General features: G+C 32.7%; 1 protein-coding gene across 1 annotated transcript; it reads left to right on the forward strand.

Moving 5' to 3' along the window:
- Window positions 1-259: 259 nt before the first annotated feature.
- On the forward strand, window positions 260-15,141 carry LOC140052117 (uncharacterized). The gene is made up of 7 exons (XM_072097537.1): window positions 260-908; window positions 2,287-2,427; window positions 6,478-6,716; window positions 7,721-7,900; window positions 8,564-8,752; window positions 9,507-9,615; window positions 11,237-15,141. Exons 1-7 carry the CDS (start codon window positions 782-784, stop codon window positions 12,214-12,216), a joined length of 1,965 nt encoding a protein of 654 aa, XP_071953638.1. The 5' UTR covers window positions 260-781; the 3' UTR covers window positions 12,217-15,141.
- The last annotated feature ends 2,516 nt before the right edge of the window (window positions 15,142-17,657 follow it).

Below are 17,657 nucleotides of genomic sequence, written 5' to 3' on the forward strand. Positions count from 1 at the left end.
TTGATAGTGTAGACAGAGATTACGTTTGCTACAGAAGTTCGAGGCATTTATCATACTGTAGGTGGCAGCAAACACTGCATTCAGTTCAGTATAATTTAAAATGACTGAACGATGAAAAGACTGTAATATAAACGGAAGTCAAGTATTGACAACAGGTAGTAATTGAACCTGCATGGAGAGGCTCTATTTCACTTCATCTGTTGTTTGCGTACAGGAAATTATGTTCTCGGTACATATCATTACAAAGAAGTAGGCCTACCGAAGATGATGGATAACCATCATACTAAACTATTCCTTAGTTGAGAGTAAGTAAGACAAGGAGAGCGATGGAATATATCAAGTCTTTCACAACGAATAGGTTTGTGTCCTGCGAAACTATATCATTAGCAGAAGTTATTGTTTATTTTGGAAATAACGTCAGTATGGATTATTATAGCAACATTTTGAAGAATTGACATTTCATCGATTTTTTTTACAGTATATTAATACGTATATTTGAAAATCAAAACTGTAACAGTAATTAGTCATAGTTCACTATGGTTTTTGAGGAACCTCATATGTTTATTCTGGTATATATGCCTACAAGACGTTCATTCTTTTTATAAATAGACCTAAGGGGATATACAGGTAGACGAGGAGACAAATTAACATACACGTGCTAGGAAAATATATTAACTAGTAATCATAGTGATATTTCTCTAATTTATCGAAGTACTTTAAAGAAGTATCTTTTTCGAATGACACGCATAACTTATATGTGCAAGGCGTTAGGCTTGCAACTATGTTCAACATGGGAGCAGTAAATGGGTTTGATGTTCTTTTGGACCATCCTGTGGAGGTATACCAGCCAGGGGAGACTTTAACAGGAAAGGTTGTATTGTCACTCACAAAAGATCTTGCAATGAAAGGTAAGGTTAAACAGTCGATTACATGTTACTGTTAACATTTATCCAGTTATCATGACAAGTTCCGTGATACAGCATTATTTGTTATACACATGTGAAACCTGTATAATAAATCTTATACATCACGTGATACTAGGCACATATTATGTCATGAGGAGATAGGCCTACAGCACTGAAAATAGGGTGACATTCGTTAATTAGACCAAGGAGAAACATACGATTTGGCGCGTGCGTCCAAACGATGATAATGATAGTAGGCATATCTTTAATTGTACGCGGGCGTAATATTATTCTGCAGAAACATAGATCAAGACAACACAATAATGATTCCTTGATGTTTGATTGTGCAATCAATATAAAAACCAGAATGGTTGTACTCATTTAATTCAAGATGTATTTGGCCAATTTCCCAAAAAAAGTGTTAATAATAATAGTAATAGTAATAAAGTAATTCACTTTTGCCAAAACAAAATGAACGAAAACAATGATAAAAAGACAAAATAAACAGGTGATGTTCAGAAGAATAGTTTAATTACTTCATTGTGATTGTGCATTGTTTCACTAATTGTTTTCCTAAATGGTTGAATACCTTCATGTTAATTACTATCGAGCAAACCCGTAGCGTGTATCATCGGTTCAGTTCAGTACTGTACAATCAACGCGTTGGTAGTACAGTACAATACTACAATAAAATACAAAAATAAATAAATAAAATGAAATCGCAACCAAGTGAAGCCTGTTTTTTTGTATTGATTTGTCACTTGTTTCTGTCTACGTGAATTTTAAGTTTAATTGAGTAACATTGTTTTGAGATATCGAAAGAGTTGAATTTAACCAAAACCACATTGACTGCCAGACAAACAAAAACATTAAATTAAACATTTAGGTCAAAACACGTTAATTACATTACTTATGTATGTATTTATGTATGATTTACGGTATTTATTTTGTTTGGAGTTGGTTAAAATCCTTCAACACAAAACTTGAACAAACTTTTATAAACAAGAATCAGTTGATAAAAATATTTAAATGAGACAAAGAAAAAGAGGCAGGAATCAGTTAATGGTGACGTCGTGTATCAAAAGTTTGCAGACACGTGACATTATTATATTAAAGATATATTGTCTCTGAAAAAAATATTTTTTAAACATTTGTTTTAGTTTAATATGTCATTTTAATGTCACATTATTCATTTTGAACAAACAAAAAACGGTCTGCGATTTATGATATTTTTCTATAAATCCAAGATCCAACAGATTCAAATAATACAAAAAAACATTATCCATAATTATACTTCACTGTACACATGTTAAACGTTATGTTAAAAAGTACAATCCATTTTAGATAGCCTACACTAACAATGGTATGATTATTTTTTTAGGTATACGAGCTTCGTTGAAAGGAGAATCAAGGACACAGTGGCGCGAAAAGCCTGTTCTAAATGTCACTGGTGACAAACGTGGAAGTATAGCTAAAGGCCTGGAAACATTTTTATGTATAAAAAGAACATTATGGGGAAAGGGTAAGGTATTCTTTATATATTAGTATGTTATTGAATGTGTCACCTTCAGTATTATTATGTTGTTCACAAAAGAAAGACATGTTGTGATGTATCAGAGCAGATCTCTATTGATCATTTTAAGTTCACTATATCGGTCGGTTGGTTGGTCGGCCGGTAAACACTAACTCAAATTTGCGCACGCGACTGCAGCCATGTATATAGCCTTGTTTATTAATGATTGACTGAGAAAACGTATTCAACCCATCCTCTGCACAGGGAGTTGTAACTCCCTGCTCTGCATAATGCATTTGAGTTATTACGTAACGATATAGACTATTATGCTTCATCTTTTCATACAAAACAACGTCTATTGAACGCTTGTTTAGAAGGATGTGAATCTTAAATTTTGTTTTTTATCAAAACAATTTCATTTAATTTATGCTTTATTTATTAACATGCATTTATGTCTCAGAATAAACACAAATCTTTCTGTGTATAAAATACTGAGCATTTATAAAGCGCTCTTAAACTGCCGTTTTATAGGCCTAATGTTTATGTTACGTAATCCAAATCAGTGACATCATCAAAATATTAATTCATTCTACCAGGCCCACGATTGGTTCTCACTAGTTCTTACGCGCAACGCACGTGAATTTAATCACGCAATGAATTATCCACCGAACTGTCCCTTGCCATTGCGGTTTGCTTTGCGTTAGGAAATAAAGCGTGGTTCCCACTACGCAGCGACGTATTGACGCACAGTGATGTATTGCGTAATCACAAGTGGGAACCGACAACGCAATAATGCTGCAAACATCGTTTGATTTCACGCAGGCGGAGGCAAACACAATGATTGGAAGGGCATTTTCTTACGTTGCGTAGATTGCGTCACGTTTCGTCGCTAGTGAGAACCAAGCTTTAAACTTTATCACTCTGAAACATGTTTAAAAGATGACAAGAAAATTGTAAAACCTGAAAATAAATTGTGTTGATACTGATGATTAGAGTATGATTGGATGTTACAGTATAAAAGTGAATGATTGCCGAAGGGTAGTTACGGCCATGAGAGTAGATTGTTAAATGAGAAACTTTCTCATGATGATCAATCATAAAAATAAAAATTGATACGATCATGCTCTAGATGAGAATACTGTTATTACCTTTTAATTATGTATAAATACATAGTTCGACAATTTGACGTTTCTGTGTTTATACTTGTAACCATTTTTACAAAATCCATGTGATTCCATAAATGAGGGTAATTATAGTGTGTAGCAAGAAAGATAGAAACGTGATCAAGGTAGACCTAAACGGTGATTAGAAATAACACCATTACTTGAATCACAAGGTAATTCTGTACACAAAGTATTAGTATACCTACACAATGACCCACGCTAACTAATGAACCATGGTGACAAAAACAATTTCCGCCCTGTATGTAATATTGGGCGTTTACTGCGTGTTTCCAATTTCTTTGAATAATGTCAACGAATTATTTATGTTGCTAATTGCATCTGTTACGATATACACAGGCATAAGAAAAGATATTATTGATCACTAAACGACCAACAGTGATATTTGAGAAGTCATTTAATAATATATCGTGTGTATATGAAAGGCTGACTGCCAATTTAATAAGCTTCCAATTTCAGTGTATCTGTTGGTTGATTAAAAACACAAAAACGGGCACACAGCACTGTATTATATAAACATTAATTAGTTAGGAAAATTGTTCAGCTAAAATTGATATTTTACTTTATAAAATGTATACCAATTCATAAACAAATAGGGAATACAGAATTTTCGAGATAAATGGTGGAACTCAACTGATAGAGAAAGCAATAGGCCTAAGCTAAAGTAACGTACATGTATATTTTTTTCAATGGTACAAGGAATCACAAAAAGATAAATACAAAGTTGTAAAATCGTAATATATTAAAAAGGTCAAAATTATTTTTTTAAATTAAATCTTTTTTAGTGACGGTAACCCAAACAGCATATGCTGACAATCAAGGGGCCCTTATAAAAAAACATATACGAAAAAAAATTAATTTCATTGGCACAAGGACCCTACCTTTTTTGTTTTGGAATGGACTGTCATCCTGGGCCCGTTCAGGCTTATTTATTCACCCAGGTAAGTTCATAGACACATTATCGCTAACTTTGGTTTGTAGGAACCAACGTACCCTGGTAAATAACTAGGCTTCAATGACCTCAATGACGCAAGAGCTACCGGTATCAAATGTTATTGTCAAAATATAATTTTGTTATGACAACAAATACATTTGATATATTTTGGTATGTACTGTATGTAAATGTATGTTGTTTATTAATTTCAATTAGAAATCTTAGGATAAATTGTTATCTTGATAATGCTTTTCCGGTTATGCGACTATAAAACGATTTAATTTTATTAAAGTCGCATTACAAGGTCTTTTGAGTTAAATAGGGATTCTAATGCAAACATTAGTCTTAGAAATTGAAAGTATAGAATCACCTGTTAATCTGTCTAAAAATCGTCAGTAACATAACAAATGTTATCTGCTTTACCTTTAAATGTTTCAACCTCTAAAACTGAAATAAACGCTGGATTTCAATATTATCCATGACTTTATTGTGTGATTATCCGTTGGCATAGCAACGAAATGACATTGTATAATGCAGACTGACAATTTAATTAGATTTTACTGTTCATATAGACGCCTAATGCGGAGATTAGGTACTTTACGCTTTGCAGTTGGTGGAATCAAAATACGTAAGCGCGTTGTGATGCGCATGCGTACAATCAATCATGCATTATCTGTCGAGACTAACTGTCATCATCATCCTTATAATCGTCATCATCATCCTTATAATCATGATCATCATCGTCATCATCATCAACCTACACTGTACAAAACAAACGTACTTACAAACGAATACCATATCATCCTAAAGACTACATAGTGTATTTCTTTTTAAAATCACATTATGCTAAATCAATGGACTCGTTTCATTGACTTTATTCTAAAAAAAATGTAAGATGTGTTGCGTAATTACAATGCAACTTCTTATCTTTGTATTAACAAACTCTCTAATCTACATATTGGGTTATAGCCTATATTATAAAATGTAAACATAAATCATTATTAAGGCATCAGCAACATTATCAATAATAATAATAATAATATGTTCCGATGTATTATATGTGACGTAAGCCAACAAATGTTTAAATAAATTATCAATAATATTACTTTTGTTCCCAAAATAAATCAATTTATCGTATTTTTTACAAATTTATTTATTTAATCACACTTTCGTGAAATACAAGGCCAGCCAATTCTGGTTTATGAGTGAATATATAAAATAACAATTATAAATACACAGATTAAAAATTGACACGGCATCAAATAACATAACTACTTTATACAGACTTTTTACATCAAACCTCATCGTAGGATTTATGCAGTATTTTAAAAGTATTGCGGTAGATTATGACCAATTTTGATATTGGTTTTATTTAATTTAGTTAGAAAATATTAGTTTCAGTTAATTTACTCTGTTAGTAAGACGATCATTATATTATTTATTGCAACTAGAGGATCTATAAATAAGTTTGAGATTTTTGTTCAAGTGTATAGTCCATGACAATCACGTCTGTTGTCTACTGTCTACTTCCACATGGGTTACTGTTTAGATCTTCTGTCTGCAAAAATGCCTATTTTTCGAATCGGTTGGAAGGTGCAGTAAATGTAATTTGCACCCGTTTTTCGGTACTGTATCTGGATTGCTCCTGTATCATTTTATTCGGTATACATCATTGCATGTGTTTCACAACTATCGCCTAGTATATCACAACCTTTAACCCTAAACCTTACATGATACAAGAACCACATAATATGCGGTGTTACCAACTATTCTTATTGGGCAATATAAGTGATACCACTAAGGATCGGGTAAAGAGTGAAGATAACAGGGTATATAATATAAGATTGGGTTGATTTCAGAATTTTATTTAAAGTTTTTAAGCTCAGTCATAGTCATTTTTGCTAACGAGAATATAAAAATAATATAAGATTATTTTCATTGTAGATAATGAAGATGACGAACGAGACCTTCCACTACTTCAAGCTGGACAACACACCTTCCCATTTGAGTTCATTTTACCCAGTGACATGGATTTACCGTGCAGTCTTGAATGTGGCCGAGTTGCGTGTGTTCGCTATTTCGTCCAGGCCACTGTGAATATCTCGTGGGCGGTAGATCCATTAGCTGAACATTATTTTTCTTTTATTGGATCACCAATTGATCCAAATCTACCAAAATATCAGGTGATTATTTAGGCATACATTATGTTCTATTAATAGTGATTTTTAAGCCAACTCTCAAATTTGCTGTATTTTATGCATTGTTATTATAATTACAATTGTAAGCCTTATAAGGAAATGTCATAATTTTCATATTATAGAAAACTTCATGAATAAAGCTTCTGTATTGTTTTTCCAATAACACTAACAATAATAATGATGTGAGAAACATCTGAAGCTTTATCACATTTTTATATAATAGTTAACAAATCAATTGCAGAATCTGATGTAATAGGCATACCATCCTTAATGCCCATCCTTATCATACTGTAATAGCCATTGCCAGAATTATCATTCAATATCGTTGGCATCACCACCACCAACTGTCACCATTGCTAGCATTATTCAACCAAGGCAATCTAACAACAGGATTCTGAGCTCCGGAGATCAAAAGGTTTATCTGTGGCTGCGACACGATCAGTTCCTCGTCCCTAAACAAACAACGTGCACCGCATAGATCATGTACGTAGTACAGTTACTGTTGGTATTTTGTCGCAGCCACACATAAGATCAAATGACTGTTACGATTTCCTATCTTGGCAAAGGCGAGCTCAGTGTCATGTTGTCAGATTGCCTTGATTCAACGTAATAATTATTGCCAAGATTACCAACAATATTGAATAGTCATAACTGATAAGATTAGTTATCTTCATAAATCATCACACCAAATCATCACTGCAATTAATCATGGTTAATAATATTTCCTCTTCTTGACTTCCCGCTTTATCTTTATTTCCTATCACCTGGATTTATCTTCATCAGCATCTTCAATTTCCCATTATTTTCATAGTTTTCCGTCTAATTGTATACTCATTATTTCCACGTTCCTCCTCCTCTTCGTCGTCCTCCTCCTCTTCATCATCCTCCTCTTCCTCTCCATCATCCTCCTCTTCATCCTTCTCCTATTCCCCTTCCTCCTTCTCATCATCATACTGCCACTATCATATTCGTATTGAATTTCCTTTTAGAAACCTATCATTGGTTCTACTAAGAAAAAGAAAGGATGGTGCTGCCGTGAGATGCGACCGATGGCGTTGAAAGTGGAACTGCAGCGGACTGCATATTGTCCTGGAGAATTTGTTAACATTTGTACAAAGCTGGACAACAACTCTGATAACACAATGAAATTAGGTGTTAAGCTGATACAAGTAAGATAATAATAACACAAAAGAATAACAAATGAAGATTAATACAATCGATCGGGCCAATTATTCACTTCCGTAGAACATTTTGCTCCTAATTTATTATGATACAACTGAAACATGTGACAAATATAACAGTACTACGTTTCTACGATATTGAGCAAATTAAGATAGATTACGAATCGACCGTCCGTATTTACAACAGTTACCAATTAAGAGTCACAATGATGTACATGCTATTTATCGTTTTTTTCTTTAAATTACACATTTATGGTTACTTCTATTATTTTTGGTTCACTCTCCTGTTGTATAACCTAGGGCATGTCGTTAATAGCCACACATGCTCATAGAAAAACAAGGACAGATAAAATCGATATTTTTCTCTGACTTTAGCATTTTCAAATATATCAAACGTTCATTGTGTTATTACATTCTTAGATGCTGGTAAATAAGAAATTGAGTCCTAGCCTACATACAGCGCATGCTCATGGTTCTTAATGTGCGAGTCGGCTGCGTATTCCAACGGCGCTTTGTGAAAAAGATGGTTAATATTGAAAAATATAAATTTTACTATACACATAAATATAATAATCATTACATTTTAAAATTCAGTAGCATAAGCTTATCCATTTATTGTACTACTTTTGCTTATTATTGTTGTTATTGCAGAATATATCAACAAAAGCAGAAACACCCCAATACCGAGTTCGTAACGGCTCCTTTGATGTTATGACCTACTGCAGTAGACCCGTTCTACCGGACGAAGAATACGTTTTGCAAACAGCAAGTGTTGTTCAAATTCCAGTTGTTCCACACACTATACAAACACGTCTCATTCAAGTGAATTATGTTATCGAAGTAAGATGATCTTTGTTTTCTATTATTCAATTTCAATTCCTGTTTTGCAATTTCTAAAACAAAGGAGTCCCTAACAATAAGGCCTATATGAAAACTAGTTTTAATATATTTATCTATTTTTGTACAAAGCAAGAACCTTTAAAAGCGCCACAAATAGGTATAAGTATAAACATACATGTAAAAAGAACTTTTCAGGGTACGTAGCTTATAAAGTTTCTGTTGTTTTGTTTTGTTGTATTATAAAATAATAATTGTGAAAGAAGGGTAGCGCACCTTGTTACAAACATTACGTGCGATGTTAAGCTTGGTTCCCACCAGGACGCAAGGACGTCAACGCAACGCAAGCGTTTTGACCAATTACAAACGACGAGTTCGAATGATCCATCGCTTGCGATTGGTCAACTTACTTACGTTGCGTCTACGTCCCTGCGTTGCACCCTAGTGGGAACCAAGCTTAAAGCCTAATTTTAAGAAGGCAACTGTGTTCAACCCAACTTAAAACAATAACAATAAAAAAAATGCAAGCGTGCGTCGTACAAATGGAAAGTGAGCCTTCAAAGGCACAAAACGTACTTTATCATAATGCAATGATTATGTTAATATGAGAACATAGCCAGTACTTAAATTACAGTAATAACGTTCAGAACGATCTAAAAAAGGATGGTTGCTAAGCACTTACAAATATATAGACGCATTATGCGAACCAGGCGATAAAACATGATCAATTTCTACTATTTCTTTCTTTATTTTCCAGGTTGCCTTATTTGTTGATGATAAGTCCGAGTTAGAAGTATATTTTCCAATTTCAATATGCAACGTGCCTTACAAGGATAAATTTGGTAGAACAAAAGAATATACATATGGTGTGTATGGTTTTATTAAACGTTGCCCTTGAGTGTTGATCATCTCATATAATAATGATTATAATATTATAATAATAATGAAAGCTAATTACAAAAATGAATTTAAACAAGAATAATGACCTAATTGAAGCTAATTTAATGGTTTATGCACCCGACTCTGTGTTGATCTACTGTACATAGGCAAATTATGTAATACATCGTCACATATGTATAACATATTATACAAATAATGAATGTTTATGAGTGCAATGGTACAAATAATGGCACGAGGTGAATGATGAAAGGTTATATCTACGAGGCAAAGCCGAGTTGATATAACCTTTCATCATTCACCAAGTGCCATTATTTGTACCATTACACGAATACAAAACATTCATTATTTGTTTTATATAACATCTAAATAAATTCTAGTTATTTGAATCAAATAAAAGGTAGCCCTAGCCAAAGCTTACTACATTTCATTCACACACATTTGATTAAAAACAGTAACATTTGGTTTTTAATAATGTTATATTAAATGTTATATTTATATGGATTTCGTAAACACACCTACTTTTGTGTTAATTATGTCAACAAACGACCAAACAATCCTAGGCCTAGCAAGGCTAAAACGCCTAGGCTAGGCCTAGCCTAATACTAGCATGGCCTAGGCTAGACCTAGTAGCCTAGTACTAGCTTGGCTGAAAGGCAAAACTTCGACAGACAATTGGAACTTATCTAAGCTAATTATGGTTTTCTTGTAGGGATGTCCCCATTAATTAATCAAAATCCTAAAAACGATCTAAAGCTAATTTAAATGCCTTTTTGAATGAAATTAGTACGCGAGACGTTTTTTTTTTCGTACACAAAAATGTTTCAAAAAGTACTATTTAACGATCGTTGAATAGTGCGTACTATTGCACGCCATGTGACCCACATTCGTCCAATCAAATGACAGGAATTTATATAGGTGTTATATAAAACCAGTTATGGTTAGGTTTATGTCATGGCGTCCCATGTGATGCATATGTTACATTGTATTACAATTTTCCTTTGACTAAGTATAGATATTTTCCTTTGAATCGGCTAATTCTTGTCTTTAACAACATTTTTCACCTGGTCTAAAAATATATGATACTTTAAAATTATTCTACCAGTGAATTGTTGCCATGCAGTAACGTTAACTGTCCTCACGCAGTTTATATAGAGTTTGCGACGACCTGAACTTATGTAAATTATGCATTACATCGAGTAGTCGTCTAGCTCTCGATTTCGATCTTTTCGCGACGATCGCACATTCAAAAAGGTTCAAATGCGCATAACAGCATCGTCGGGTCCGAACATATGAAAAAATACCAAACATCAATGTATAGGAATATCTCCACAAGTCCTAAGTCCTGAAAATCGAAGGCTTCATACGCAAGCATAGTCTACACTGGTAAATGTGTGTTTGCAAACTCGAACAAACTCTGAGTTTTCCAAACTTAGTTAATAATGTATTGAAAAGTTAACAAACATTGACAAACTGCTGAAAACAAGTTTGCAGAAGCAAACAGTGATAACGTTGACTACTTTAGAATAGGCTATCAATTTGTCGACTGCAGTATCTAATCCTATTCTGTTTTGTTTTAAATTCATGTAGCTCATCCCTGCTCCAAATCCTGTGGAGCAAACGAAGGATTTATAAAGGAATACCACAATGGACAACAAGTGATACACCTGCGTCATTTTACTCCTTTATACTTGACAGCATTGCCGATGAATGGCGCCAACGCTGCCAAAACTGCTGATATTCCAATTATTGTTGACGAAAGGAACACTAACGGTTACGTTCAAAACCATAATGGTGGATATCATAGTTCACCAAGATGTGACAGTTTCGAAAATATTAATTCACTGAATGGTACACCGTTGTTGGATGTACCATCACTGAAAGTGGACGACGCTGAAGGTTCAACTATTGCTAGTAAAAGCAGCGGAAGTATTACAAAGTATAACACGCGTAGAAGTAGTGCGCATACGACACGCATGAGTTTTCAAGGAAACAGTGTCTTTCAGATTTCCTTGGACGATAGTAGTAATGCAAGCAGGCAATCCTCAAATGCTGAAGATAAGATATTTACTCCAGAGGAACCATCAACGCCTTACTTAAAACATCAACAGAGGATTAAAAGAGCTCCATTATCAAAGAAATCCAAATCAAGTAACTACGCTGATGATGAGCACGTGCTCCAACATAAACTCACCACAGAGTCGCTAGAGAGCGCCATTAATTATGGCTACGTGGCATCTAGTGATCTTGAAGAGTCTTATGCAGGTAGTTGGCACAGTTTTTCTGACAGTTTATATGCCACAGAACGATATCGAACAAGAACTAATTCAAAAGGATATTATGACGGACATCACATACCGATAGAAACACGAAATAATAATTTATTGGAAATGTACTCGAAACCTCGACTATTTAATGGCAATGATTACGAGCACAGTCGGTCAAGAAGTTCTAGTTCATACCATATTGATGCCACTGATGATAACGGTATTGTTATTGACCATCATGATGGCAGGAATGAGCGTAAAGATAGACGACGAAATAAGTCATTTGCAACGCACTATGTTTGATGATCGTGCGCTATTCAATATAGTATAATTGGTGCATTATGTTTATGTATGGAATGCTATCTTTTGAAATTTCTACTACGATTGACTGACAAAATGATGGACGGAAAGAGTAAAAAATTGACAAAAGGATTTTAAAGGAACTTCATCCCTCCAGGTAATTTGACAATAATATTGGAAAAGAAGTCTATAGTTTAACAAAAAATTTGAATCCATTGCATTCATAAATATTCATTATTTATTTGTACAAACGGAAGTGAGTGATCTAAAAATAAAGAAGATCTATGCAACTAAGACAACTTAATATGGAGATATGAAAACTGTTCGGAAGAATGTAATTTCCCGTTAACACAAAACACCTTGGGTCTGTGATTATACAATATAAATCTATAGATATCATTAGTTATTCTTCGATAAAAAACATATTCTATTGTTCGTCTTTCCGCTTCAACCTTTTCGGTAGATGGTTGTAGCTTAAAGGTAATATTTCCGTAGGGCCTAAATAAATATATGCTTATAGGCCTATATTATTATAGAAAAATAAGTTTACTATGGGCGGGTCCTATACAAATTATATTTTTATTATATTGAATTTACTACATAATCAATGCATCGATTATTTTATTATTCGATAATGTAGTTAAAACACAGAGAAACGCATGACATTACAATCATTGTGACCATAGTGCATATATATGATTATGTCACGCAATTGCACAACGTGTAAAATACAAAATATATTGGTACAAATAGCCTACAAAATAACTGGACAAAATCCTAATGTATTTAAAAATACCTATATTTATTAATTATGTTTAACTGCTACTATGTTTATCGACGTTCTTTTTCTCTGTCTGAGTTAAATACTATGATTCGATCAGTTTGCGTAGCAGCGTAACAACGGTTACATAGGATATACGTCTGAAACCTATTGGAGTTATATCGGAGTTACGGCACGGATGTATGAGAGTTGTGTACGAGCACTTGTGTCGGAGTTAACTCTGATTCGAATCCGCTTTAAATCCGTTCTATCATGTACTCTGGACTCTTATTCTATAGTTCTAATAGTGTTTTCAAATTTTATAATGATTTATCTTTACGGTATAACAATCGTCATAAATGCATTTCACGAAATTATTAGCCTATTTAAATGTAATGAGGTATTGTTGTATATGCACTAGATAAATGCACTTTTTCGATTATTATTATTATTATTACATTTAAAGCACTATTTCATAATAAGTACCTACTTAATACATACAGTACATATTCTTTAATATTTCTGGAAGCATAAGTTCTGGAAGGTTCAGTTAAAACACTTCCTGAAAAACGAACTTTACTCTTCCTTTTACCAAAAGTGTTTATTGGGCAATATGGGTTTTCACTGCTTAAACAAAATAATTGCCATTCTGCATTAGAAAATAAAAACCTTTGCAACAAAATTTATTACAATATAACCCCAGTTATTTTTGACAGCGGAAACAGAACGAGCAGCGTCGTTAAATAATCCACTTTTCCAAAAAGTGGTCTTTTGATTTATATACTTTCCCCGAATAAAATGCCAACGTTTACATGAGAGTTAATATAGATAATTTCCATTAACATTACGAAAAAGTCAAGTATGCTCCACTTACTCCACAATTAATGTTGTTGCAAAAGTTTTATTATACATTTTAAGCCCGGAGGTACCCTTTAAAATAAATTAACAATAATATATAGGCCTATTGTTTTTAACAGTCAAAATATAATTGAAATACAATCTAGAATGGAAATAAAAGATTGAAAAAAAAAACAGTTTTACTCCTTTTATTAAATGTAATATTCGAGGGATCTGTTTTGCTAATGTAGATATTGGCTAAATAGCTCCACCTTTAGAGAGGGCTTTTGGAGGCCAAAGTTTGTAGGGCTAGTGACCAAAATCGATATATTTTTAGCAATATTTTGTGGCAGCCAATATTGATAATTTTTCAAAATCGGTTCATGATACAATTTGTATCATCCAAAATCTATTCACTTTTAGCCAAACCTTAGCAGCCTATGTTGATACTATCCACTTGTGCCAGCCAACATTGGTAGTGACCAACACTGATTCGCTTTTGGTAGAAACAAATTGGTAGTGGTCAACAGCGATTCACTTTTGGGTGCAAACATTGGTAGTCACCAACACCGATTCACTTTTGGGTACAAAAAGTGGTATCATCCAAAATCGATTCACTTTTGGCAGCAAATATTTGTACTTTTAAAAATCGTTCCAATTGTGGCAGCCAATATTGATAAATTTTCAAAATCGGTTCAGTTTTGGAGTAACAATTTGTATCATCCAAAATCTATTCACTATTAGCCAAATCTTTGCAGCCAATGTTGATACTATCCACTTGTGCCAGCCAACATTGGTAGTGACCAACACTGATTCGCTTTTGGTAGAAACAAATTGGTAGTGATCAACAGTGATTCACTTTTGGGTGCAAACATTGGTAGTCACCAACACCGATTCACTTTTGGGTACAAAAAGTGGTATTGACCAACACCGATTCACTTTTGGGTATCATCCAAAATCGATTCACTTTTGGCAGCAAAAATTTGTGCTTTTAAAAATCGTTCCACTTTTGGCAGCCAGAATTGGTGTCATCAAAAATCGAACTAATTTAGTTACACTTTTGGCACCCAATGTTGAATTGAATAATACTGTATCCGTGCTTTTGGTAGCCAAATTGGTCTCGCTTCATTGCCAGTAATAATTATACTGATATTCAAATAATTCAAAACGTTCCAATTTGAATTTATAAATGAAGGAAAATTATGTGTCACATTTTAAAATAAGATTGCGTTTATATTTTAGACTTTTTTTAGCCAAACCAGGATAAATTATCATATCATATATAATTTTAAATTTCAATTGTTGAAAATTTGAAAAAAATATGTAATATAATGTAGGCGATGTAACGTGGAAAATCTATCTAGCTGCAATTATTCTCACAATAAAAGAAGAAAAAAAATTAAAATATCATATTCAAATTATATTTGTTTATTTATATTTATGTCCTTTGCATATGCATTAATACAATACTAAAATGTATTTTGGTTTGAGTAAAATTCTCTCAACAAACAAAACACAAAGTCGCATTATACTAGTACGTTCGGTGCACCGAGGGAAGCTGGATATAGAACTTTGTGCGATCCGAGGGATGGATGGATTTTTATGTTGTTTTGAAACAATGTTTTCTATTTTTATACTAGATATAATCTAGGCCTTGTAATATAACATGTAATTATTTTCTATAGAACAACAGTACAAGCCCTATTGTGTATAGCAAGGCTGTTTAATAGCCTTGTTCATACCAACGTAGTTAGTTTTTAGTTTTTTTTATATCTAATCTACGTATAAATCTAATTAATTTATCTGTAAGGAAATGTTTTTTTTTAAATAAAGAACTATTAAAGATGTAATGTCACTCAAAATCATTTACAATGAAGATTAATAAAATCAGACTTGGAATACACCATTTGCAGTGTTAATATAGATAGTTCTTCACTTCCATTGAAATAAAAATAAAACAAAATGATTTCACTTATAAAAAGACAAAATAAACGGTTAAAATTAGGCCCACTCAAATTACCTGACAATTTTACTATTTTTCAGGTAAATGTTTTCGCTCGAATTTTAGTCAAAAGAAAAAAACTAGTGTGTGACATTAAAATGACATATTCAACAACAACAAAAACGACAATAAAATATCTTTATACGTATTTTCTTAGTTTAGAACAAATTTGTTTCCAGAATAGCATTATGTTGATTACAATTGTAATGGATAATAAAAGCGTTCTTTAGAAAATAGGCTAATGGATGGTAATGAAAACAATTTAATATCAAATATTCTTTTTTTTTCGTATTTGCATTTTTCTGTTTAAGTGGTAATGTTAGGAGTGGTAAAAACAGGAAATGATTTAGTCCTTGAAATGGACAAAAATGTTGTTTTTTGTCATTAATGAATACAAAAAATATCCGACAATGTCGGCGTTTATTTGGATTTAGATTATAATATTTTAATAATATTTATTGGTTACTCTCTTTTAAAACGGAGGATCACTCTCGTAACAAGAGGTTCGGCCCATACAAAATGTTTACAAAATAATGTCATAAAGTTATTACAATCTATATATATATATAGATAAATGTACTATTTGCGTATAGACTTTTGAAATACCACGTACATTTTGTAGCGTATAACGACATTAAAAAAAAATTTATTTTAAATATTTTATTCAATATTTTAAAATTTTGAATAATTGACATGTTTAAAAAAAAATCTTATCTAAAATAGCAGGTTTTGATAGATTACTGTATCCATATGTGTATATACAGTATAAATAAAAACCAAAAAAACATCATAATTGTGTAGCCGATTCTAGGCACTGTATGCCTCTAAAATTTGCCCAGTATCATATGAACTTTTTGTAATACAAGGTCACATAATCTCACATGTGATGCCTGTATTATGTAACTAAGGAGAACAGTACAAAGAATCGTGTGAATAATTGTTATATCCTTTAGAAGATGCATTCGATATAATAGCTTGATACAGATTTCTCATTGTCATTTTGTACGGTGTAAGGTCAAGAAAGTGTGAACACGTCTATCGCTAAATAAGAGAGCTACGTTGCAATGTGTTTCCGAATCGATACACGGCAACTGACGAGTCGATATTGTCCGTGAATTTGTAATGAATGTCAATGATACGTGATTCTGGTTTGATTCAGATAATAATGACGATGGTGATACTAATATAAATGAAGATGGTGATATAATAATGATAGCAATGGGGAAGGTGATAACGTAATCAAATTCACATTATTTGGCAAAAGCATGGATCTTAAGAAAAAATAAGACAAAGCACAAAAACATGATGAAAACAAAATGGCGATTGTGATTTGTGATAATGATATTGATGATTTAGGCATAATATTTGTGATAGCGATAATTGTAATGATTAAAAATGGAGGTATGATAATAATATACGGTACGGTATCATAATGTTGATGATTACAATCTTTCTGCCAGAAATGTTCGTACTGAATCACATAAATTGATGTAGTTCGATATCACATTGTATGTGGGAGCAGCTAGCTCAAGCTACTAGAGAAGCTTCCATGCCCTATAGCTTCAAGCTAGGGGCTAATCATATATTCTAACGACTTATTTACAAATATGTATGTCGGCCAACTTAAGTTTAATTTTAAAGATATTTCTATAAAATGCTATATATATACGCCATATTTATTATAATTTTATATAAACCTTTTTCATTACTAATTGTGCAATTGGGACATTGGCCGTTTTAAAGGGGTTTACCACCTGTTGGTCCCATCTTTCACTAGATGTGTGTTAGGTTTATGTCTAATGTTCTGTATGTACATAGTGAGAAGTTGAATAAAAGTAAAAGATA

This window comes from Antedon mediterranea, chromosome 6, assembly GCF_964355755.1.
Source record: "Antedon mediterranea chromosome 6, ecAntMedi1.1, whole genome shotgun sequence".
NCBI lineage: Eukaryota > Metazoa > Echinodermata > Crinoidea > Comatulida > Antedonidae > Antedon > Antedon mediterranea.

Excerpts from the sequence above, each read along its gene's own strand:
- LOC140052117 (XM_072097537.1), top strand. The coding sequence starts at position 782 with ATGTTCAACATGGGAGCAGTAAATGGGTTTGATGTTCTTTTGGACCAT. Across the intron at positions 6,717-7,720 it reads CAAATCTACCAAAATATCAG|AAACCTATCATTGGTTCTAC; the intron begins GTGATTATTTAG and ends ATTTCCTTTTAG. Across the intron at positions 8,753-9,506 it reads AAGTGAATTATGTTATCGAA|GTTGCCTTATTTGTTGATGA; the intron begins GTAAGATGATCT and ends TTTATTTTCCAG.